Below are 27,174 nucleotides of genomic sequence, written 5' to 3' on the forward strand. Positions count from 1 at the left end.
TCTTTTCTGAATCTACCCAAGCATCGCCTGCAATGCGGCAAACATGTAATCCACCAAAGAACACGTGTTCAATTATTATTTTACCGTGTTTCTCTGTAACGTGAAATTCACCTGTCAGGTGAAGTTAGCAGAACTATACATGTGTGATTACATCTGGTTTTCAAAATAAGGTGTTGGGGTAAGTGTAGAAAATACATATATGGAAATAAGATTAATTGGATTATATTCACCAGAAGTATAAAACATTACATGTCCCTTATAAATTAGAAAGAAAATACCACTAATTTGTGATGGAAATGTCTTTATTCTTTGATTTTTGGGTTGCTGGAAAATATTTAAATAAATAAATAATGCCTGACAATGACTGATATATTTGACTTCAGGACATCTCTGACTACATACATGCTGAAAATCAAACATTTTTACTGGATTAATTTAGATATTTTTTAACGTAAAAGTCCCCTAGAAGTGTATGATTCTACTTTTTCTCATGGTCTAGTGTTAAAAGAGTTAATAAACATCGCAAGAAATCACAATATTGAATCGCAAAACTTAAAAATCGCAATACATATCGAATCGGCACCCAAGCATCGTGATAGTATAGAATCGGGAGATAGGTGAATCGTCCAAGCTCTACTGATTACCTGCTTTCAACCAAAGCCTGCTCAAACGTGATTGGTCAATACTCCTTGGACTACGGAAATCAGAACACATCCGGTACCAAAAATCTTGTCCCGTTTCCTACAGATTCTGTATTCATATGCAGATATCTGTTAATAGAAATTATACTTTGACCAACTCATGAAATAAACTGTAATTAGCTACATCTGGCTACGTAAAATGGGCACAGTTTATAACTACCAACAAATTGTCACCTCCGCATAGAATGTACAGCTAGATTATGCATGTGTACATCTTCAAATTAAAATTATGATTCTTGTAATTGGAAAATAGCTCTCTTTAAAATCATGATTTTGGTATATAACCAATGAAATACTCTTTATATCCTCTCTGAGACTATCAGAGAACGGTGCTTTCTCACTGATGATCATTGAGGTGATAATTTATTGATGTTAAATTCAACATACTCTGCTTTAATAAGGCTTTTTCTTTTGTTACAGAGACACGATGTGTTAATAATTAATGCTTTTTTCAACAATGTAGGGCACCGCGTATTGAAACATGTTTAGCCTTTGGCCTGGTTGAAATTAAGAGATCATGTGATTTCAATATTAGTTTTAGTCAACAGCAGCCCAATAATGATCACGGACGTCTTTTGCAGACGCTAAAATCTCCTCAGATTTTACTCTGTGTGTGTGTCTGTGTGTGTGTGTTTGTGTGCGTGTGTTTCAAAGATTAAGTGTAATTGCCTCGACACTTTGGCCAACCCTGTCTAGACTTAATTCAGCTGACTGTCTTTCTTTGTCGTTATCTCTCAGACTCCTTCTCTTGTATTTTCGGCCTCACCTTGATGCATTATATCTCTATTTCTTTTTCCCCCTATTGCCTTTTTATTTATTTTTTTGCTTTCTCTTTCGTCTTTCATTCTCCGTTCCACCCGTCCTCTCCGTCTTTCTCTTTTCCTGTCATTGTTATGCCGTGTCAGCCTGGAGACGGTGCTGTATTAGCATCATTACCATCACCACACACACACACACACACACACACACACACACACGCACACACACACACACATTAGCACCCAGTCAGTGCTAGGTCAGACATTGTGGTCCAATGAGCTGAATGTTAACCTGTTTAGCTGTCCAACAGTCCAGCGCTGCAGGGAACCAGAGTTTAGCAAACAACTTATCTTAACTTAAGAATCTTGGCATCGTGACAACACTAGTTAATACGATAATAACGCGGTAACGCAAATTTGTTGTAATGCCACTGATTTCTTTAACGCGGTAACGCAACTTGCAATTTTTAAGTTGTAGCGGGCTCAGTTAGTTCAGAAGAAGAGGCTAAATAACGCTCCAAACTTCCAAAGGAAAAACTGTCATGTCCATTTTCAAAGGGGTCTCTTGACCTCTGACCTCCAGATATATGAATGAAAATGGGTACCCACGAGTCTCCTCTTTACGGACATGCCCACTTTATGATAACCACATGCAGTTTGGGGCAAGTCATAGTCAAGTCAGCCTGTTGGGCTGCAGTTTGCCATTTTATGATTTGAGCATATTGTTTTATGCTAAATGCAGTACCTGTGAGGGTTTCTGGACAATATCTGTCATTGTTTTGTTAATTGATTTCCAGTAATAAATATATACATACATTTGCATAAATCAGCATATTTGTCCACTACTATGTTGATAAGAGTATTAAATACTTGACAAATCTCCCTTTAAGGTACATTTTGAGATAAAAAATCTGCAATTAATTTGCGATTAATCACAATTAACTATGGACAATCATGCGATTAATCAAGATGAATTATTTTTATCGATTGATGCCCTAATTTCTAGTACTTTTCACTATTTTTGTTGTATACTGTAAGTTGGCAGATGATGTAGGAATGATACAGTATACTGTCTTTCCTAAATCTGTCTGTTGTCATGCAGTGAGTGTTGAACAATAACAAATAGATGTGATGTAGATGTACAGTGTGTCACTGTAATGATAAAGTTGTGTGTCTGTGGAGATGGTTATTATAATGCCAAAATGTCAAAAGCTAAATAAAACTGAATGTATCATGTTCATATACATTACCAACTCCAGATTCATCACGCTAATGTGATGGCATAAATGGATGGAAACCGGAGAGCGACATAGATCCATAGATAGAAGATGTTGTTGATTGGTTTGATATTCATGATGCTAAACACATCTGGCACATCGGACAGAGTAGCGTGCATGTTTTTTTTAATCCTTTATGATAAACCATCAGCCGTCAGTCGTATCCTCTCACATAGTCTTTGACATGTCCATGCACAGCTGGTATGATCGTGACCACCCAAAGCAGGCACACGTCCTCTGGCTGTGTGTGTGTGTGTATGTGTGACTACTTGAAATACTGGTGACTATATAGAGCAGGCCTGTAGGCTACCTTCTCTATGTGCACTCACAGATCCTCAGTCAAATGTGCATTACACTCGTAGACTCACATGATAAGATATTAACCCAGAGACTAATGTGGGGCCCCTCAAGGACCAATTCTGGGCCCACTTTATTTATTTTTTTATGTGCAGGCTGCTTTACTTTATTTTACTCTTAGCATCTCAAGGAAAAAAATATATAATATATATGATATATATAATTATTTTTCTAATAATTATTATTATAACAATTGTATTTTATTAAATATTTATATTTAACATTTATTATTTTTATTTTATTATTGATTATTTATTTATTACTGAGCTATACAAAGAAGACAAAATAAAAACAAACAAAAAATGTGTCGGAGTGTTTCCCTCCAAATGTTAGTAAAGGTAAAGTTGGTATTATTTATGTATTTTCTACCATTTTAATTGTAGACATGTGAATTTACAATGCTGTTTAATTTATATCCATGAGCCCAAAAGTGGGTGGGATGACAGTACAACAATAATGTGTTACAATCATCAATAATATGATATGAACGCAGGGTGAAAATGTTATCTATTAATATAAAATATTTCTGACATTATATAGTGCTAGACTGACGTATTGGCGTATTTAGTTGGATTGGTCAGAGTACATGTCAGAACCACTACCACTCAACGAGTTCTATTGTCTGAGACAACGGAGTATCTCCTCTTCTCTCAGCGTCCCGTATTTAACCAGCTTTACCTCTGCTTCTATTTCCTCTTCATCTGTCCCTCACACTCTCTTTCATTTTATTTTATTTCGACCTCTTGCTCTTCCTTTTGTGATGTCGTACCTTCATTACCATTCTGTAGTGGGAAGCTTTTCCTCTCGTTTCAGTGTTAATAATAATGTGGAAGCTGTGAAGTCGTTTGAGGCCTCAGCTGTGATGAAGGGCTGTAATAAACCCGACTCCTGCTATGTGAACTGAATGGGAAACCAAAAGCTCATCTGTCCTCAATGTCAGCGAGGGCAAACCGTTGGTTTGGCCTCGTTTCGTCTTCCTGGAGCTCATTTTGCACAGCAGCCACTTACAGTACGGCTCTTTGACCCGAATCCAGCAGTGTCTTTTTCTGTGAGTTAAAGTCGACTTTTGAGATGAAACATAAGGATCTGTCAACCCCTAGAGTTATAAATGATACTAGTAGTAACAAAACTGTCATCGTTGGGACTGAACTTCGGTATAAACATGTGGCTTGTTACAAGTTTGTGTGTAGCGAACATTTAAAAGGGTAGAATATCGTACAGGTATTTAAATGTGCTTCTTGCACAAGCTTTAACATTTCTCTTTTTGCAAATCGTCGTGAATATCGTATCCTCTCATTTATTTATTTATTATCTATATAAAGTGAGTATATAGTCACTTATAGCACCTAGGAGTGACACATTTTTGATTCTAAATCGAAAATCGATGGAAATTAGATTTCAATTTTGACCTTCAAAATCAAAAGCAGGATTGGCGATCCTCCCAGTATTTTTTTATTTCCACCCCGGCCTACTCGCGCACGTCCAAAGAAAAAAAAACAGCACTTCGAAGAAGACACGGCATATCTTACCGGTAGCCCGCAGCTGCACTTTGAGACACCGTGGCCGCTGCTGGAGTCGGAGATGACGGAGAAACAACAGAAGTGGAAAATTCTTCTGCTTCTCTGAAGTCTTCCCCCGTGAATTATGTCAACAACGAAGACATCGTTGACAGATAAACTACAGTTTGTAGACAACAACACCTTATTTTTGTGGATTACAGCACACTATAATGCACTGCAGAAGGATTTCTGTTTAGTTTTTGTAATGATTATGTACTGAAGTGGGTCACACAGATACTGAAACATGCAGCTTTTTATATTGTAGACTGTTGGAGTCTAATTTTTGAAACACTTTCTAAATAAAAAGGGAGTACAGTTCTCTTTTTAAAGAAGAATTTGAAAGTCTAAACGACAGTTGTCAGGGCATAAAACCAATGATCTGCTGATCTAGATTCAATCAAGACTCTATAGTCTAACAGTGGTATGTTTAAACTGAAGGTAAAGGTAAAGTTGTACTGCAGTCTGCTGGTGATTCTATCTAGCTGGGGAGGAGCTGCGTTTGCTGAGGCATGAGAAACACATCCCTGCAGTGTGTGTGCTTCTACTGTACGTACTGTATGTGTGATCGAGCTACAGGGCAGAGAGAGAGAGGGAGCTCTGCATTAATAAGTATTCTCTGTATATACGTGTGTGTGTGTGTGTTAGGGGTGCTAATTTTGATTTTGTTTTTTAACCGATAACCGACCCTTGTTAACCGATTATTAACCATTAACCGACAAGATTAGTGCGTCGCATGCAGCGGTGCGCTAACTGCAGTGTACGAGCACAACAGACAACTGATTCCCCAGTTCACCCGTCCAGGAGCGTTGTCGCTGGCGTTATAGCTGTGAACGTAGATGAAGCAGTGTGTGTAAAGATTATTTGTTGGTGAATAAATGCTACAACTCCTCAAGACCCGAGCCGACTTCATGTATCCTGCAACTCCGGCTCAGACTCTCTTAAGGTAGGCTGTTAAGGTGGACCAGCTTTTCTCCTTTAAGTGACGAGCCGCTCCTCTGAGTTTTGCTCAGCTTTTTAATTCATTTTTAATGTTTCTTTTAATCATTTTAACCGATAGCATTAATCAGTTAAAATTCTTAATGTCGGTTAGACGGTTAATTATTAACATCCCTAGTGTGTGTGTGTGTGTAAGACACACTCACTCTGCAGTGTGTGTCTATGTGTGTATCTGATGCATTGTTTTTTGCATTCCTCCTGAGTGCATGAGTCTGCATTTGTATTTGTGCGTGTGTGTGTGTGTGTGTGTGTGTGTGTGTGTGTGTGTGTGTGTGTGTGTGTGTGTGTTACAGTACAAGACAGTACTGCAGTCACATGTGACTGCAGTGCTGTCTGTACAGTGAAGCATCAATAGCAGCAGCTCCACACACATGCAGCTCTGGTTAGGTCATCACACACACACACCTTGGCTGTCACTGCCAATAATTAGGACGTGTGTGTGTGTGTGTGTGTGTGTGTGTGCGTGCTGAGTTCAGCAGAGATGTTGAAGTGAATGTGATGTAACTGAAGCTTTTACAGCACTTCTTGAGTACAACACTGACTGACAGACAGACAGACAGACAGACAGACTAGACAGACTTTATGACTTGCAGTATCAGTTATAATGTAAAAGTTTAGGATTAAGAAATGAAAGGATAAAATGATGGTTGGGATGTGTGACCATGGCAACATCACTATAACAAAATCAGACGGGCTGTAACCAAGCCAGTAAAAGAGTCCACCGCACATTTCGTTTAGTTTGCAGGTTGTCAGCTGTGTGTCTGTCCGGCATAACTTTAGCGAGTGTCCGACAAACAGTGTGTGTTTGTGTTTGTTTTATGTTAGCAGTTCTAGCATTGCCGGAAGCTTCGTGCTCGCCGCCGCCACACGCAGTCTGTCAGCGCGGCGAAGACCATGTGTGTGTGGCGGGGGTGAATGCGGGGTTGTTGGTGTCGTTATAGCTGTGAACGTAGCTGTAGCAGTGTGTGTACAGTTTATTTGTCGGTGAATAAATGCTACAAAACTACAACTCCTCCGCTCCGAGAGATCGGAGCCAACTTCCTGTATCCTGCAACTCTTAAGGTGGGCTGTTAAGGTGGTCCTCTGAGCCGCTCAGCTTTTTAATTAATTATTCATATTTATTTTAACCGTTTTAACCAATAGCGTTAATCGGTTAAAATGCTTAATGTCGGTTAACGGTTAATTATTAACATCCCTAGTACAATGTGAATATTATTGATAAGAATGGTGGGAAAAAAATACAAAAATAAGACCCAAGTTATAAAATATGTTGCTCCCTGTTGCATTTTCAATGTGCTCAAGAAAGGGTTCTAGCAGAATTTGTGGGTGTAGTTACCCTTTAATGTCTATGAACAGCACAATAGGTTGGTTTGAAAGGTAGACACAGAGTAGCAAAATCAGCACAGCACAGTCTTCATGGAAAATAAAATCCAGGAAACACGCATACGTTCGCATTTTCTCTCTTGCAGATTTTCTGCATATGATTTGGTTAAAATGTGCATTATATATAAGGATGGAAACCTGGCTTGTGTTTGAGCTGAGAGGAAAAGCAGCACCCCCAGATGTACCTCCAGTTCCACAGTCTGCCAGTCACAGTAACAGGATTTGCATCATGTATTCAATGGCCATGGGACTGCACCATTACCACAGAGCATCTGGAGTGTGCTGTTGGACCACAGCAACATCTGCACCCAGAGGAGAGAATAATTTACCTTTTTCCTCTGCCTCTCTCTGTTTCTGTTCATTTACTGATGCTCTGCAGCTCCGATGCCATACATCTCTTTTACGTTTCTCTATTATATCATTATTCTGTTCTGCGTCACCGACTTTATATCTAGTAATGAGTGCTCACTTTCTGTGCATCCCACCATCCATCATCTATTCTAAACAATATTACATCCATCTTATCTTCCATCCTCCTGCACCCCATGTTTTTTTTCTCTTCACACCTCCCCTCATCCCTTATCCCTCCTGTCTTATATCAGTATGATATATTTTCACTGTCAAAGTAGTATTCACATAACTAGCGCAGTGCCTGTTTGGCGCGTGGCTGCTCGGAACGGTTCGATGGCTTGGCTCCTGGTATTGCTGCTTGCAGTGTTGTCAGGGGGTGTGCTCGTTCTACGCGGATGGTTGTTACCAGGAAGTGCTGCTTGCAAAAAAAAGTCTGCAATAATCCAAAACCCAATGGAAAAATCCCATTTGCTCATGGCAATGCTAAATACGTCATCCCAGGAGCACTCTATGGATGAAGGCCTGGTCACACCAGAAAGTGACACCACTAAGTTTACTCCCGCAAAATAAGCAGTGCTCAAAGCTCGGTGATGTAGGGATAGCTCACAGGGCTGGTTGATGGACTACTGTAGCTGGCGAGCTAACAACTAACACACTATAGGCAAAAATGCTGAGGCTAGTCAGTCAGCATGGTCACATTAGCTCTCCAAGCTAACTAGCTTGCCAAAAGTTGATTTTGCTTTGAAATGTAGTGATGGCATAGCATATTTGTTTTTCTAAATTGCTAACCAAGCCCATGAAAAGACCAAAACAAACAATGAAGTGGTAGAAGAAAAGAAAAAGTCAGAAGAGCAAATGTTTAAATGAGCTGCTGACTGTTTGAGAGCATGTTGTCACATGGCTTTTAGCTCGAAGGGTAAGGGAGGCAATACTCTGTTTTCTTATCGTCAATAAATCCCATTGAATTGATTGATTTATTTGAAGTATTGTCTGTGTCCCGACAGCCTGATATATCTTATTTCTCCATTGTTGTCCAAAAGCTATTAAAAACACATCAGTGAGACAAACTGTGTCACCGGGTGACATGCTCCTTCGTTACCTTTAACACACTCACTGTAGTTTATTTTGACTCAATCCCACACACGCCATCCTGCTGCCACAAATACTCACTAGCACCAAATTTGTGTTACTGAAAATAGTCCTCCTGTTTGAGTAACAACATCTTCAGGAACCAATGGGCATGAGTGCCACAGACAGGATAGGAAAGTCAGAAAGTATTGAGAGACAGACTAATTGGTCTTGTCTTAGGATGTGTTGACAGTAAGATAAGAAATACAGAATATAGCCAGCCTTACCCTTTATATGATATTGAAAAGCATTTTTCCATCCCTTTGCTACCCATTGCCTTCCTCAAACTTCACTCACTTTTCACCCACCCACCCTCTCTCTCACTCTAAGTGCTTGTCTCTCTCCAGAGGTAGTGACAGCTGTGACAGAGGATGGGATGCTGCAGTTTGACATTAACCTCCCCTGTCCTTGGCTTGGGGACAAAGATTTAAGCATCAGCAACAGACACACGCCAATATTAACTGCATGAAACACGGAGAAGGGAGAGAGGGCAACCTCCAGGGTCTTAAAAGTGAAGCCACTGCGGAAGTGCCTTAAATCTGCGTTCTTTCTAACGGCCAGCAGGGGGCGACTCCTCTGGTTGCAAAAAGAAGTCTGATTGTATAAAAGTCTATGAGAAAATGTGTTTTCAGTTCGTTAAAGTTAATTTTTAACATTTCGGTTGGCTAAAAATGTCTTATTCAGCGTTCGGTTGTACTTCGCTCCACCCTCACGTGTCACTTCTGGTTGCAAAAACCAAGATGGCGACAGGTGAAAAATGGCAGTAACAGACAGGAAACAATAATAAGTAGAGAAGTGCCCTCAGTAGAGTTGAATCTCACTCAGTTGTCCCTCCCGGCTCCTCTTACAGTCAATATGGTGACGAAGATAACAAAAACAGGGATTTATTTATCTCGTATCGTGCCTAACTTAAGTGGATCATAACATATAGGGTATGGAATTAATCTGCAGATGCTCCGGGTCAAAATGAGACAAAACCTTTTCTATGGATGTCAGTTTTTGAACCAAGACAAATAACAAAATGTGGCCTGCAGCAGACTAGGTAAAACTTGTTTTTGGTCTCACCGAAATGCCTTTTGCCACTGAAGCAGTTGCGCCCCCTACCGGCCGGTTAAGAGGAGTGAGGAGTCAGCAGCCAATGACGGCATAAAACTAAAACTAAAACTAATAAAAATATTTTTTTCAAAAAGTGTGCATCACCGTAACCATGAGAGGTCCTTGAGCATACAGTCATAAATAAGCACAAAAAATATTAGGCTGATGGGTCCAGTATTATGAGAGATTAGCTGCGGACAGACAGACACACACACACATATGACAGAACGCATGATCTCCCCACAGGCTTACGTCTGGCGGAGATCATGATAAAACATGCACCTAGAATACTGATATGAGCACAACATTTAAAATATAACTCATATTGACCTTGTTGCCCATCTGTAACTGACCCAGAAGATGTTTATCTAAATATAGAGGCAGCAGGGTAACCCCCACAGGCTGACTGCTATCACCTAGAAAGCTGTTCTCTTGCTGGGAGCTGAAGTGCAACCGGATTCAGCCTTGGTACCCCCCCACGGTATACGGTCCATCGTCGCAAGGTGCACTTCAGCAAGACCCAAGCCACTTCAGAGGCACTGCACAGCAGACAGCCGTGCACTCTGACCTCTGAGAAGAACTGTATGAGTTAGAGGCTGTCAGCAGCCTTAAAGGGATACTCAAACAATATAGTATTACATTTCCATTAGGGCTGTCAATCGATCAAAATATGTAATCGCAATTAATTGCATGATTGTGGAAAACAACTTTTTCAGATACACTTAACTCTTCTATCTTCACCGTTTGTAAAGCACACACACAAGCCACGTCTCAAGGCTCTTACTTTATCCATTTTCCTTCCTTTCTATACCAGTTGAAGACGACTTAACAAGATGAGCTAAAAACGGAAGGTCAACTTTTCATCTTTACCAAACACTACCGAGCAACGTGGAAGTACAGCCGGTCCCTGTCACGCACACGGCGGCGAGCCCATCTAACTACGCAACAAAAGCTATTTTTGTGGTGTTTCCCCACTTTTATATTTTGACTTGTTGCTCCTGGCAGTGGGTTTGAAAAAGAGCTTCGAGTCCACTGATGCGGAAATGCCACAAAAATAATGTCTGAAAAAAAAGAGGGGGTTTGACCTTGAGGCTCGATACTGGCTGCTCTCCTCAGAGGACTGTCTGGGTTCTGACTGTGCCTGCACGCACATACAGTGTGTCCGTGTGTGTGTGTTTGTGTGTGTGTATGGGGATGTCTGAGAGAGAGAAGGAGAACGAGCAAAAAGTAAAAGGCTAAAGGAGCAAACTTTTTATATGCACAGCACCTGCACCCAGAGTCTGGCCTATCCATCCCTCCATTTACAGTGAGACCAACCCTGCCTACGTTCCCATACAACTAATCTGCACTAACCAAAATACAGGGAAATGTACTCTTTAAACAGTTTTAAACACATGATTAATGTAAATTGAAACAAAACAAAACAAATACCCAACAAAACTACCGGCTTAAGTTCAGTTAAACATCACGGTTTGGCTTAAACTGACTACGACATCGAAACAAAACAGAACAAAAACGCAACAAATGACCACGTTTCACACACGGGACACGAACAGCGGTCTTCACTCTAGCTTTAAAAACTGAGCATTCACTGCCCTAGCTAAAACTGATTGTGGCACCTTTTTTCTAGATTCTGTGATATCTTGCATGCAAAAAGTAGAGAATGCAAAGCAAGGAACATGACGAGATGTTGAGTGACGATGATGAGAGAAAACAGACATGACTCAGGAAGAGAGACTGGCAGCTGAAGAGGGATCGACGAGTGGCGTTGTCTTGTGGCGTTCTGTCTGGAACGAGTGTGTGTGTGTGTATGTGTGTGTGTGTGTGTGTGTGTGTGTGTGTGTGTTTGGTTTCACCAGGATGTAAATTCAGCAATCCGCGGATGCCTCCTTACCTTTTTATAGAGCCGAAAATGGATACAGCCATAAAGAAACACTTGCTCTCTCAAACACACTCGATCCAGAGCGCCTAAACTCACAGTTAATGCGCACTTGTTAATTATTCATGACATCCACCATTACACTGATGTTGGCCCGGCGCCAAAAATGTGTGTCCTCATTCCCTCTGAATACATTTGGAGGAAAAAAACAGCAGCTTGAGCGTTAACCGCTGCATTTCTTCAGAAATGTTCAGGTTTCCTTGAAACCTCATTGAGAATGCAGTTTAGTTGTATGGGAATGTCACACTGTCTATCTTTCTCCTGGTATTTCAGGACCACGGACAGATACATACTTTTTAATATTTGCTATGTAGCAGCAGCAGGCTGATGCATGGGAAAGAAACAATGATCACATTGTACTTCATCAAAATTAATTATATTATAGAAGGAGATAGCAATAATTCATACGTATTCCTACAGGAAATAGATGATACTTATCAATAAACGTAGAGTGGTTGGAAAGGGGAGGTTAATGCTTTTAGCTACGTGCATTTACTCAAATACTGTACTTAAGTACAATCTGAAACAGTTGTACTTTGATCTTCCGCATCAATTGGGCCCATAGAGCAGGCGCAGTAGGGTCCGTTTGGTCACGGGGTCACAGCCGTCACGCTGTCGTCCCGGCTTGCTAACTCCGCCTCTCAGCCCTCGCTCCAGCCTCGGTCTGGAGCTCAATCACATGAACGGAGGAAGGGAAATAACTCTGGATTCAGCTATTAGTGCGTTTTACAACTTTTAGGACCTAATGATTTAAATAAGGGCTATTCTAGTGTTCATACTGGGAAGTTGATTCGCCTCAAAAATAATTATGCACTGAGTTACAGACGTCTCTTTCCCAATGTAAGTCTATGGGAAAAAGTATTTTTGGGCCCAATGGCATCATGTGACGGACACGGAAGTTGTAGTACCGCCGTTTGGCCACTACGAAAATTGGGATCAACGACCGGTGCTCTTCCTGGGGGCTTGGTTCTGATTTAGAGGTCGACTACCATGGCAACGGTTGAAGCTTCATACACTGAATGAAACTACCACTATGGCACAATCTCATGAAATCCATAACAGAAGCTTTTTTTATTGAAAAGCACATTTGTAAAGCTCATACTGTTTAGTTTTTGTCGACATGTGTTCGTTGAATTCTAAGGTCTTTTTGACATAAATATGAATATGGAGTGGACATCAGTTAGCTTCATTTGATCAGATAACGGCCCCTGATGATGTAAGTAGACTTGCAGTAAATATTTGTATTATTTAGTTGATAATATTCTTATGTTGTTATGATAACAGCTTTATAAATCTGTGCTTCTTAATGGGATTTAATAGAGTCGGCCGAGCAAATCTTTACTTTAGTCAATGGATTATGTCATCCTTTTGATGTCTTTCATTATACTGCAGCACTTAACTCCCCTCCTCCTCCTACTACTGCTACTCTTACCTTTAACAGCAACATCAAACATGCATTTTATATATTATTATATTACACTATTTATCAATAGTGTATGAGTGTGTTATGTGTTCCTCACACATGCATCGATCCTTTAAGACCCATCCACTGTCAGCAAGTGTTGCCCAGAGAGCCACAGATGCTGTCGTCCTCTCCTTGCGTAACCATGGTGATAGGCCCTTTCGGCGACGTGTTGTGTCTGCTCGCCTCACCGTCAAAAGAGCTGTACACAAAACACACACTGGCAGGCTGGAGGGGCTGGTTTTTGGGGGAAGCTGGAGCCTGTGTGATGGTTAAACAGCTGACGGAGCAGAGTGACAGACTCAGCTGCTGTTTTCAGTCCGTCTCACTGCACGGAGGATTTTAAAAAGAAAGCCTGAAGGATGCAGAATTCATTCTATAGGTCTGGGTTTCACTTTATTTCAGACATGTCATACCTGGAAATGTGTGCAGTAATTTGGGCAGTGAAAAGCTTAACAGAATAATGAGTCTGCGATGATTCTGATGATGCATTTTATCTCCTTTAGGTCCAGGGATGATGTCATCGATGATGTCATCAGGGGGACGCCAAGACCCACCAGGACAGCCCGCCTTCAGCTCTGACTACCTGTCTGGTGAGGGTGGAGGGAGTGCTCGTCATTTATCACACTGGTTTTGCCACTTTAGTATAGAAGAAGTTTGCACAGACTTTTAAAGTAGTTTTTGCTGTTGCAGAGGCTCATGGGAGATGTAGTTCACCCCTGTAAAATAACTCTTACCAGTTGTGACTTAAAATGTTCATCAGGACCTAGCGAATCATTTTATATTGACAATGCATCCTTGCAAGACTAGCAAAGTGGTCTCCTTATACATGTGGCTACCATAAACTATAGACTCCACAACATAACGAGGTTGTCACGTCCTTCATGTGGTCACCATGAAGACCAAAACTCTCACATATTCCTCAACACAAACATATTGAACACTAACTATTGTCCATTTTTAAAGAAAGTAAGTAAGTAAGTTTAAGGAAAGACTTGAGACTTGACTCGGACTCTAGCTGAAAGACTTGAGACTTGACTTGGATTATAGCTCATATATATTCAGCCGTCATTTGTTTTATTATTTCCACCTGTGCTTTTCCTACTGTGACGTGCCAAAATGTCAAAAACATGTTTACATTCAGGCTTTTTTATGTGATTCCATTCAACGTTACATCCTGCATGCACACATTTTTATTTTTTATGTTCTACTGATTCGATTCATTCTGCTACTCATCTCTCCTGATCTCTGTTTTTCCACTCCTCCCACTCATTTTGACTCTCTCTCTCTCTCTGGCCCCACTGTTCCCCTCCCTTGGTCACGATTTCATTTCTCTTTCTCTCTCTCTTTCTATCTGTCTGTCTGTCTGTCTCTCTCTTTACCAGGTCCTATGATGGGTGGGAGGACAGATCAATGGAACCAGAACAAGACAAAGGACAACAGCATGCCTGACTCATTTCTAGGTCCACTTTACTTTTTCAACTCCTGAGTCATTTTTTATCTCTGATTACAAACTTTGAAGGACGTAATATTATCCCTCCTCTCTGTTTGTATCTGACAAAACTTCATGTGAAAAACTAACTAACAAAGAGGTTAAATGTGATGTGATAATTTCAATCTGGTCTGGTTTAGGAAATATGTTTTTAGCTGTTTTGTTGTATTTATGTGCTTATAAAAACACTATGTAGTGACATACAAGTGAAGCTGCTAAACGATATTGTAATTATTTAGATATTCTGTGCCAAAATCAACCTGGGGGGCAAACAATTAGATAAAAACATTAACTTTTGACGCAAACTGATGCTTTGTAGTTGTTGTATGTTTACGCACCAGAAGTGCTGCATACAAATTGACCTTTTAATAGTATTTACTGCTTTCCAGCAAGTCTATTGCAAAGGAAATGTATAACCCCAGACAGAATATTTAATCGTGATTAATTGCAAATTAATCACACATTTTTTTTATCTGTTCAAAATGTACCTTAAAGGGAGATCTGTCAAGTATTTAATACTCTTATCAACATGGGAGTGGACAAATAACAACAGCTGTCAGTGTGCTGACTTGACTATGACTTGCCCCAAACTGCATGTGATTATTATAAAGTGGGCATGTCTGTAAAGGGGAGACTCGTGGGTACCCATAGAACCCATTTACATTCACATATCTTGAGGTCAGAGGTCAAGGGAGCCCTTTGAAAATGACCTTGACAGCCAAAATTTAGCGCAAGTTTGGAGCGTTATTTAACCTCCTTCGCGACAAGCTAGTATGACATGGTTAATAATGCTATTACTCAGTTTCACCACTATTATTACAGCTTCCTTACAGTATATACATAAAATAAAAGAGAAGCAGTATGTATATGGTGTATTTAGCAGCATAGTTGTCTGTTGGTGATGTATCTCTGTGTTCTGTCTCTTCCATCAGGCTTTTCTCAGTCCGGGATGGGAGGGACCATGGGGTCCGGCCTGCCACCGTTCCAGTCCGCTATGGGCTCCGCTCTCGGCCAGACCGGGATGGGCTCGGCTATGGACGCCCAGAAGAGTTCGGGCCTGTTCGGCGTGGATAACAAAAGTAACACCAGTAACACCGGTGGAAGCAGTCCGTTTAAAACCACTGATCTGTTTTCTTCTGGTGGCCCGGGAATCCACTCCATGGATCACTCTACAGGTATCAGAAGGAGGGTTGGTTGCATGTGTTACCGTGGCAGCGGGGGGAAGGGGGAGTCAGGAGAATGAGGAGAGAGGAGGACTTTGTGGTGTACAGTACGTAGTGTGGTTTAGGTGTGTTAGGGAGAGTTGGATTTGGAGCTGGCCAGAGGGCTGTGTATTGGCAAGAATTTGGCGATATATTGCGATTTTTAAAATCTAATTTCAAGAAAATGGTAATAGTGTAAAGAACACATCACCATGTGCATAAAATCTGAGTAAAAATTTACTTTTTTTTATGCAATCAATTATAACAGTGGGATCTGTATTTATCAGTCCCTGTAACATCCAACTTCATTTAATTTGCAAATAAAATAGAGCATTAATTGAGTTAATCTTTGCATGTAAACTATTAATTAAAAATCAGTACAGTATCACAAAACACAATAACGCGATATTCGATATTTTCAATATTTTCTTACACCTCTAGCTGGCCAGAGGCTAACACGGTCGTGTCTAGAAGGTAACCCACAAATTGTGAAAACTTGCGTTAACTGCTATCGATCACACCGGAGGAGCGGACGGGCCATGGCTCCAATATTTTGAGGAGTTGACTGCTGTCACCTATTCTAAAATGCTAGCTGTCAGTCCTACATATTGTTCCTTTAAATTTGAGTTGATAAAATCTCAAATGTTATGCTGATTATTGCAGACAGTTGCCATTCTGTGGGTTTCTGTAGCAGGGCAGCAGTGGCAGGTGGTGACAGGAGAAGAGTAGCAGCCTGATCACACAGGACATGTTTTCAGCAGCAGAGGGCAGCCTTTTCTAGTCGTTCCCACTGTAGCTCTGCTTTGACGTCACCATGCACTTTGCTATTCTCTTTATCTACTGACAAACTGGATCAGCAGACAGATGGGACTTACGCAGGGACAATAATAATAAACACAGGACAACCCATAGTTTAACATCTGCAGTAGTTACTGCAGTCATAAATGATGTGCAAAAACTCCCCATGAAATGTCTCGTGGCCTTTTATCATGAATTATTAATGTTTATAATCATCAATAGCTGCTTGAGTGAATAACAGCTGAACATTAATTGAATTTGCGGTTGCCGAGCAACAAAAACACAAACCCACTAGGAGGCTTTAACGACAATGATGAAGCAGCGCAGCGCGCCTTTTTGCAGTCTTCCTGTGTAATTGTGCCCAAAAGCAACATTCTGTACTAGAGACATGGGTGCTGTGCTGCAAATAGCTATTTCATCATCTGAACATCATTTTACACACAGGACGTCTGCGCATTAAAAGCTTCAGGTGGGAGAAACGGGCGAGAAACATAGATTTTAACCTTCGACTGAACTTTTAAAATGACTCAGCACAGTGCAGAACTTATTAATCATTTAGCATGCTCTTATTCAGGGCTTTATTTTTCAGCTCTCCTCCCTTCTGTTTTGTTGATGTACTAAAGATAGCCCAGTACAGGCTGGTTGTTATGTAACAGTTACTATCCTGGTTCATTACAGGAACTTCTATCATGGATGAATTGAGGAGAGATTGTCTGTTATCTAATGCTATCCACATTATTCTTTGCCTGAACTAGGACGGTTCCGCATTGCGTCATGTTGTGTTCTCACTTCCGCTTAGCGTCGCCCGTCACCAGAGTTAATATACCCATGGTTATCATCTTTTACTTTAAAGTGTTAATGCTTTTTCAGGTGAGAAAGTAGCCGTCTAGATTTCCGATATGTGATCAGTTTAACCAAACAAATTTGGAAATTTGCGCCAATGTTTTTCGCAGCTGTGTAGAGCTGCTGGCTGTTTGAGACCAGCCGGTCAGCAGACAAAAGCACATGTTAACAGTGTTTTTGTTTTTACTATCACTGCTAGAACTGCTAAAAACAATACAAATAAAATAAAATTAAATCATGAACCACCAATTTGGTGTCAGATGGCTAGCAACTTGCTAGATAGCTATATATAACTAGCAATTTGGCGATAGATAACTAGCTATCTAGATAGTGAAAGACAGGTGTTGTGGTCTGCAGTGACAACACAAGCGTGTTAGAGAACTACGGCGGCCTTCAGGTGACGTAAAAACACGAAAGGGTCTCTAGAGCCAGTGTTCGTTGTGCGTTCTGGGCTACTATAGCAACATGGAGGACTCCGTGAAGAAGACCCGCTCGCTATGTAGATATGAAGGGTTCATTCTAAGCTAACGAAAAGACAACGATTCTTAGTTTCAGGTGATTATACACTAATGAAGACATAGTTATGAATATTATATTCCATTTCTGCTAATATATCATTTAAAGGTGCAATAAGTGAGATGTGGCCAGAAGTTTAAAACATTAAAAAATTAACATTATCAACAGACTGTGAAGAGGTTACAGTGTTGATGTTATGTCAAAGAAGTCTGTGTATTGTGTTGCAGAGATATCTACTGAAACGAGCATGCTAACCAGCTAGCCTCGGCCCATCCTGTCTTGTAATACCACTTGCCCTTGCGCCTTGCTTTGCGCCCAGATTATGCACCGCTTAACTCACAAATATGAAGTTGGACATGCCCTAAATGCACTTGCACCGCGCAAAAATGTAAAATAGGGCCCAAAGTTCTCCACCCACCTGCTCCTCTGTTTGTGCAGGTGTTTGTGGGATTCACCACAGAAACCCCTTTGCATAACATTTCAGATTAACTCTCACACACAGCACTTTTTGCATAGGCAATGTGTTTGATGCAACCGGCGTTCCAGCATTAATGTTTCCCTTGGCAGTTGGCCAGACCCCAGATTAAGACGTACTCCCATTAAATACCTTATCGCATTAAATATAGATGATAATGCCTCGGCCTCGTCACTTCCTCGAGCTGTTTATAGCCGGCCGAGCATCGGAGGCCGAAGGGAGAACACAGCTATTTCAATCAATTTAGAAACACAGGGTCAGATTTAGAGGGGAATGCACCTTTTTTTCTGGATCCACATTAATATCCAGTGATGTAAGGCAGATTGAGGAGATGGGAGGATGAAAAACTGAGATAGAGGAATGATAATTTGGACAGGAAGAGGACACATGGGCAGACTGAGAGGGGTTGTATAGGTCAGAGTTTTATTTATATGGTCAGTCTGTTTCTATCTGTCTGTTCATCCTTCTCTCTCTCTCTTATTCTCTCTGAGCTGATGAAATGCGTGTCAGAAATAATTGAGAAATATTGCTTCAGAGGGAAAACCCTTCTAAACTGTGATGACTTCATTCTCAAACCAAAGAGGAGATAGTGGGATCAGACAAACGGAGGGATCATTTCAGTGCGAGCTGCATGTGCACAGCTTGTTCATTGTGTTGTGATTTTTGTAATACATCTCATATGTTCAACATGTCATTTTTGGATCATTTCACTGTTTCGGCATGTGGGATAATGATCCATTTATCACCGGGATTGTTCAGACATGCATGCATTTATTTTTAAATCATGCATGATTGTGGTGTGCTTGATTCATTCACCTTGTTAAGTTGCTTCAGAGCTCTGTCGCTACCAGTGTGTTTGTGTTGCTCTGCTGTGTGTGTGCCTGCTCCCTACACAAGACCAGCTCTGACCCCTGGGTCGAGATGATGATGATGATGATGATGATGATGATGATGATGATGTTAAAAGAGGTGAATCAGACATATTTTTTCACAAAGTATTATATAATTTTTTTTGAAACGATCTTAAAAAAACAGTCCATTCCAGACTCCATTCAGAATTTACAGAATTAAGAAAAAGAACACAATACGATCTGGCCAGCCAATGGATCTCTCAACTTTTATTTCCTCTCATTTCACTGTATTCATTGGGATTAATATATAGTAGAATGATCCCATAACACCCTAAATTGAGGACCTTAAACCTGTGTAAGGCGTCTTTTAAAGATGTAAATTGTAGATATACAGTAGACCTTCAGTCACAGTGAGATTTGGTCCTACAAAGTTACCATAAAATATTGGCAAATTGGTTAATCCCAACCAGTTTCACGCTGGCAGAGATGAGAGGCATTACAGTATGTGGCTGTAAAACAGCACCTGTAAATATCCGTCTCGTCTTAATATACATTGATTATGCACATTCGATCCAATGTAGCCTTTATTGAAACATTAGAAAGTCTGTTAACAGGTGAGTAAATTACAGGTTGAACGTATTTATAAAAGCAGGCGCCATCACATACATCATATTTTATGAAAATGTTCTATAGGTTTTGCCAAAAAGGAGCCTCAAAGCAATTAGACTGTGGTTACTATGGCTGCTGGAAACACCCAAGGAAGACACTTTGTTGTGAATATTATCTGCACATGAAGACCTCCACACGAGTGACTTTTTGCTTCATCCTTTCAGGATAAGCGATATAGTGATATCTCATAGTCAGGGCTCTGGGCAGTGTTGCCAGATTAGAAATGTTAATCTATCGTACCAGAGGCTTCAGATTATCGTGTCGTACGTGAGTCATAACAACAAGGACAAAAAGGCGTAAATGTGTAATTTAACATGTATTTATACGACTTTTTCACACGCCTAACGTGTAACAATCTTTGTAATAGTCAAGACAGGATGACTGGAAGCCTTCATAGCCTGCATGAAAACAGTTAAGGCCGTGAGAAGAGATAAACACAGGATCCATCCAGAAATTAATTAAAATGAGACAACGCAGACTAAAACCAACTACTTAATGTAAGCATCACAAGATGGTCAAATTATCATACTCTTGGGGCATTATTGATCGTACAGATAATGGCAACGCTGGCTCTAGGTAGTCAGATAATTGGTATGCATTATGTGTGTATTAAGCACAGAACTTGCCATTGCGTTATTGTACTCATGACTTGAATGAATGAACCTTTTCCCAATTACTCAGTCAGACAAACTCCTAGAAGCCTTTTATCTCTGCAAGCAAAACAAAGGTACCGTTGGTGGGAGTTTAGCCTACCTTTGCTCAATTAGTAATCCTCTGTGGGATCGAAGCAGCTCCGTTCAAAGAGTCCATCGATTTTAGTATTGCGTTCTTGTAACATTGATGGACTCACAATGGACAAAATCGATGCAGCAGAACCAGAGATATCGTCTTTTTTCTATTTCAAGAATTCTTCTTCCTTGTCAAAACCTGGCATCTACGTTACCCACAATGCAAGTTGAAATTTGGGTGTGTTATGCCAACACGATCTCACTCCCAATTCGTCAAACACCGCCGCTTGGTCAGTGCCCCTCGGCATCAGGTACTGATGAACTAGGTACCCCTCTAGCATTAGTTTTGGACGTGTCAGGAACAGCGCGTCAACATGCGCTCGTTACATGCATCGTGTCCTTTCAAAATAAACTTCGGGTTTTACAGGAAGTTAGGTTTAGGCAACACAACCACTTAGTTAGGGTTAGGAATCGATCGTGGTTAACTTCACAGACTAGCGTCTCACGTGACAAAATAACTCAAAGTTTAATTTTAGTTTCACGTGGCCCACTAACAGCGGCCTCCTGGTTGAATGTCCCGTTGTCCTGACCTATTCAGCATACCTTCAAACTACATGCAAAAGCATAAAAAATGGTATCCATGAGTTTGTCTGACTGTTTAGGAAGAAACAGCTAATTCTCCGGTAGCCCATCCATAAAGAAACCAATGACCCAACTTCAGTTATTCTACAAACTCCCCTCCTTCAAAATATCACTCCAGCTGGTATGGACCTCACACTTTTGCTGCGACCAGTCATTACATCCATTTACTGCCATGAAACAGTAGACAGTTTAGACATGAAGTAGTGAAAACCACCTATGGTAACCACAATCTGATGGCTTTTTGGCAGGTGATTCTCTGACACAGTATGTGATTGGTTCCTCCTCTTATAAAACCCTCCCCACAACCCCCCGGCAGCTCCCGTCCCCTCTTCCAGCGGCTCAATGGACGACAGCAGTCCCACTTCCTCCGCCTCCGAACCCCTCAGCCCCGAGAGAGCGGGGCCGGGGGGCGAGGCTGGCAAGCAACAGCAGAGGCGGCGGAAGAAGAAGAGGAAGGGCCACGACAAGGTCTACGACTTCTTGGACGGCCAGGAGAATAACGTCGGGTTGCAGGATAAGGGCGGACTGGAGGCGGAGGAGGACGAGGACGAGGACGAGAACTGGGATTTGGAGATCAGGGAGAGTGGAGGAGGGGGTAGAGTGAAAGGCAGGAAGACTAAGAGTCGGGCAAGACTTCCAGAGCAGTGGGGAGTGCCCCAGCAGCCCGTCTCTCCCACGACGGCTACTGTCGCTCCTACCTGGGCTACAACTGCAGAATCTGGTCCTCCTGACTCCAAAGCTCCAGAGTCCAACCCCAGCCCCGTTTTGTCCTCTGCCCCCACACAAATACCCACAAGTTTCATCAACCGTTCCCACGCTAGCCTCGTAACAGATTCGTCTCCACGCTCTTACGAGCCGATGTGTGTAGACGATTTCCCTCTGTCTGCTAAAGATGGTCAAAAGGCGAATGAAGAGAAAGTTTTGACCAACAACACACCTGAACCAAACATTAGCCCGGTGGCAAGTGTCGCCAACAAGAGTAGTGTAGCTGGGGATGTTAGCGGTAGTCTGGCATTGATGACGGGGGACAATCTGAGCCCGGTCTCCCAGACCTTCTCGTTCCTGGATTCAGTCCTACAGACCCCTCCAGGCTCCACTCCTAACTCACAGACCACCACCCCTATCACCAACACCCCTTCCCTTGCCACGGCTCCCCTGACAAAGTCCACCCCAACAGATATCGGCATCCCTGCTTCACAAGCCACTTCCGTTTTCAACCCCTCCAAGAGCACCCCAGACCTTCCCCCTACTTTTTCCACTTACCCATCGCCGTTAGCTGCCGCGGACGCACGCCCCCCAACGACTGCGGTCGGATCAGCCCTCAATGCCGACGCCAAGCCTTTCGTCCCCTCAGCCGCACTCATGTCCTCTGCAGCCACACCTGCATCCACTACCGCGACGTCCCTTAGCTCCTCAGCTTCTCCCCGTAAGAATGAAGCCACTCCCGCACCCCCATCAGCCACTCCCCCCAAAAATGTAGCCACGCCCTTTAGCTCAGCAACAGCCACTCCCCCGCCACCCGTCACCCCCGCAGCCCCTCCTTCTCTCCCTGCACACTCAGAGCACCAGGAGTCCTCGTCGCCACAGCTCCCCCCACTGGAAGGTTGGTGAACTACAGGGGGAAGATTATGAATAACATGGGGCAAATTTGAACAGAATCATTGTAGGCTAGGCTAGCAGGAAGTAGCTACTACTTGTCTTCCTGTGTGCATGGCTCCTTGTCTGTGGATTGAACACCAGGCCCGCTTGGTGCTTGATCCTTTTCCTCTATATGTATTTGTAATAACCAGGGCCTGACACATAAATGCAGGGCAGCTAATCTGTTTTTTTTTATATATCTACAATAGATCTACATACAAATCTGCTCTTTATCACCATTACAAATCCCTATGAAATATGGTTTTATCTAAAAAAAATGTACCAGAGAAACATTTGTGTCCAGATATATCACTCTTCCAAACTGTTGGCATGAGTATGGGACACAAATGTACCGTGCTGGTCGGGCCCGATATTAACAAAAAGATGATAAGTTGTCTGATTTGACTTCCCTCTGCCTGCCTCTGTGTATCTGCTACCATGATCATAACAGTTTTTATCACTTGACCTGCTGCTTCTGACAGCTCTACTATCTCGCTATGCTTGCTCCACTGTCTCCTGTTTCATCTGATTGTCAGCTGCCTGTGTAACCTCCCACTATCTCCTCTCCTGTCTATAGAGAAACACACACATGACCTGAGTCATTGCATGGCAAAGCTAGTTTGCTAACGCCTTTTAGCTTTATAAATGAATTAAAAAAAAATGTTTTAGTTGTGCAAAATTAGTGTAGTAGATGTTAAAAGTAGACAAATGTAAAACGTGGTATAGGTTGTAAGGCACAACCTGCAAATATTCAATTTTTCTTGATGCCTCTTGGGTTTATTGTGTCTATATTTTGTGTTTCTATTACAACTGTTTATAATGTATTTGACTGTATTTACAGTATCAAAGATGCATTTTCTGTAGAAGCAGAAATGCTAATTGTAAGAGATGGTAGAACATATTTCACATTTAGGCAGCAAGTCTGACAAATGCTACCCATTAAAGACCAGATGAGAGTAAGATTATATTTTCAAAACACTCCAGTCAGCTGTCATGTGAGTTCTTAACGAGGAACTGCGCCCATTTTCCAAAATTCATACGTGTATATTCCCATGGCCAAAGACAGTCCAAAAAATATTAATAAATATGAACCACTCGGTAACACTTCATTTTACAGATGATAATTAGCAAGTAACCTATTTGAAATTTCTTCAGAATTGCTGCCAAATTACCCCAATATTTACCTCAAGATTTATCAAAAATGACTTTGTTATAAACATTATTTAATAATGATATGCTAAAATAGCATACAATGGTTAAAATAGGGCCCATAGTCTTGAGAAGCGGCTGTGCGCTGCTCTTCTTCAGGCACAAATCCCATCATTGTGACTTATTGTCTACACAAATTTAACCTGATAGCTAATGTCATGATTCAGGGAGTTTTTTAAGAAATTTCAAATAAGTTATTTGCTATTTATTATCTATTTATCAGCAGATATGGAAATAAAGCATATCAATTAACTTAGTATTCTTTTCCTGGAAATGTATTAAATAAATTACCAGTATTTATAATAGTTATAAAATAATAACAATAAAAGTCCAGAGTCAAGTCCCAAGTCGAGACAGAAAAACAAAGTCATTTTTGATACATTTTGAGGTAAACATTGGGGTAATTTGGCAGTAATTCCAAATAGGTTACTTGCTAATTATCACCTAATTACCATTAAATTTGCGGACCTTTAAAATGAAGTGTTACCAGATATTTTTTGTCAAACTATTTCAAGCTCAAAGTTATAGTATTTAAAATGAGATGAATTGATTTTTAACCATTTATGACCTTTTATCCTGCAATGCAAAGATCCAGAGCAGTTTTAAAAAAGAAAGTGTGTTCCTGTTCAAAAGGTAGCCAAGGTTAGATCCTACTTGTCTGATATGTTATCCTAAATGAAAATTAAAATATCAGGGTTTCCCCCAGTTGTCGTTACAACAGACAGAACAGCAGACTCTGGACAACCATGTAGGAGCCAGCAGTCTAATGTTTGGCCTGCTTTGACCTCTTGTACACTGGGGTAAACCCTGAGATGACCTCAGTCTAATGCTTCTTCCTCCTGATAATGCTGAGTACTGTCTCTGGCGACGACCCCACAGTCTGCTGAATGAAGCTTGATTTACCAGTGTGATGCTCTCTATGCTTCTCCCCAGCCTTCTTTCTCACTAGTAAAACCCTGACCAAATACAAATTCTGACACCGTAGGTCCTTTATTCTGACATAGCAGCACCTCTAAAACGTCCTGTAGTCTCTAAAACGTCCTAACTGGAGTTTTGAAGCACCTTCACGATTTACATTTTGCATTAGAAGTTCTAACACTGAGGCATTGTTGGAGTTGATGTTGCAGAAGTATCTTTAATGCATTGAAGCTGACTCTGAACTGGCTGAACATTATCTTTTTCTTTCTCTCCCCCCTTCCTTTTTCTCTGTTTCATAACGCCACCGATCACGCGACCTTGAACAAACAGGTAAGACAAGTTTCTCTTTTTCCGCTTTGCATGTTTTATTCATTCTCATAAGGAACTTTGTCAGGGATGGTTGACACCCCTGACCCCAACTGTGGTTGTCTGGTGAATAGTTATTTTGTTTATTTTCAAATTCCTGTGTGGTTATAAAACAAATATGGCAGTGAAGGATTTGCATATAAAGAATAGAGTAAATTGGACTGAAATAAGGCACAGAGAGTGAGAGTTAGAGAGTGTTTGGCACTGTCTAATGTTGCTTTAATATTGAAATACATCGAGTTGTCATCAGCATAGCATAACATAAACACCATATTGTAGAATATCTTCTTTTGGTACAAACTGCATCCTAACTGTAAGGCTTATCTTTAACCTGTCTCTGTAGGAGAAATCTGCTTGCATTAGGAAAATGACTTGCCAGCCAGTATACTGTGGTCGAGGCACCTGAGGTTACTTGGAACGAAGGTGTACCGACACAGGGTGGCCATTTGGGACAATGCGCTAAAATCAGCATGAGGGAATTACGCTCTATAGGGCGCTAGATGTCAGCATGTAGACGCAGAAAGACCTCGTAGGTCAGGACCTGTAGCTCACAGTCTGTCTGAACATTTCATTTTGTCTTTTTCTCTCTGTAATCGTTCTGTCTACTGTGTTCTTGGCGCAAAAGCAACATTTATACTTTAGCACATGGATAATTGCAAACACGTGCAAAAAAAGGGCAAATTGCACTCAGCTGCAAAACTTAACGGCCATGTTTTGCACTGTGATATAATTAGCGTAATATCTTTTGTGAATCGGACCTTGAGACGGGACAGATGGAGGTTGCAAGTGATGCGCAATTCATGGTGCTATCAGTAGCCACAATCCATTCTTTGTGAATTTACCCGTGAATTTACGTGTGCACGTGCATGAACGTGCAGCACACTTAAGGGTCCCAGTTTGGGGATTTGAAAATATGGTCACCCTAGGATAAACAGTTGAAACTGTTAGTTAAAATAGCTAATAAACAGTTGAGGGAGAGGTGGCTAACTTTCTTACCTCAAATTAAGTCAGTGTTAATATTTGTGCAACAGACAGGCTTAATTAGACTAGTATACTAACCTGACAATCTAAGACCAGTCCAAGACTAGTCTTAAACTAAGGTTATGCAACTGGCCCCTGATGATGTGCGTGCTAACTTACTGCGAAGCCATTATTAATGTTATTATTTATTTACATCTGTGCTTTCCCTGCTTTGACAAGTGAAGAAGTCTGCTTTGAAAAGCGTCTGTTTGATGCGTCTATTTGTCTATTAGGGTTTACTGGGGAGGTTAAGGTATTGGTTTTTTATCACTATCACTTTCCACCCAGTGAAAGCAAATAAATTGTATCATTGCCGTTATGGTTCTGAGCTGTTTTTAACATGACATGCCCTCCAGTGTCTAGCAGATGGCATTACTTGGAAAATAATGTTGTTATACTTCACACCTCATTGACTGGTGTTAGACGATTTTCAGTTCAGGCATATGGGAGGCATTGTATACTCAACTAATGAGCACTACTGTATATTCCATTGGAAAATGGATCTTTAACTGCCACAAAGAGGCTTCTATCTCATCCGTCAAGATAAGCAGAAACGACAGTAAATCTTTAGAGAGACTCTTCATTCACCTCTTCGCTTAAAGTCTGTGTCTTTGTGTTTGTTAAAAGGCCTCTCTGCTGTCTCTGCTGCAGAGAGGACAGCACCACCCAGGCTGTCTACTTTGTGTATTCAGTCGGCACTAAGTTGTCCCAGGGTGAATATGTTGCTCTCTAGCTGGTCCTCCCTCAGTGCTGGACTTTGACTGAGATCCTGGTGCTGCTATCAGCACGGTCACACAAACG

The 27,174-nt window shown here is 41.3% G+C and overlaps 1 protein-coding gene across 3 annotated transcripts in view; it reads left to right on the plus strand.

The window, feature by feature from the left end:
• map4l (microtubule associated protein 4 like) overlaps positions 1-27,174 on the plus strand; it is a 93,468-nt gene that overhangs the window by 22,566 nt on the left and 43,728 nt on the right. For all 3 annotated transcript variants that reach the window (XM_037786770.1, XM_037786771.1, XM_037786772.1), the window contains exons 3-6: positions 13,513-13,599; positions 14,392-14,469; positions 15,431-15,673; positions 21,539-22,825. In XM_037786770.1, the coding sequence (XP_037642698.1) occupies positions 13,513-13,599; positions 14,392-14,469; positions 15,431-15,673; positions 21,539-22,825 (1,695 nt within the window). The remainder of the gene's footprint in view (positions 1-13,512; positions 13,600-14,391; positions 14,470-15,430; positions 15,674-21,538; positions 22,826-27,174) is intronic.

The sequence above is a fragment of the Sebastes umbrosus genome, chromosome 12 (assembly GCF_015220745.1).
Source record: "Sebastes umbrosus isolate fSebUmb1 chromosome 12, fSebUmb1.pri, whole genome shotgun sequence".
NCBI lineage: Eukaryota > Metazoa > Chordata > Actinopteri > Perciformes > Sebastidae > Sebastes > Sebastes umbrosus.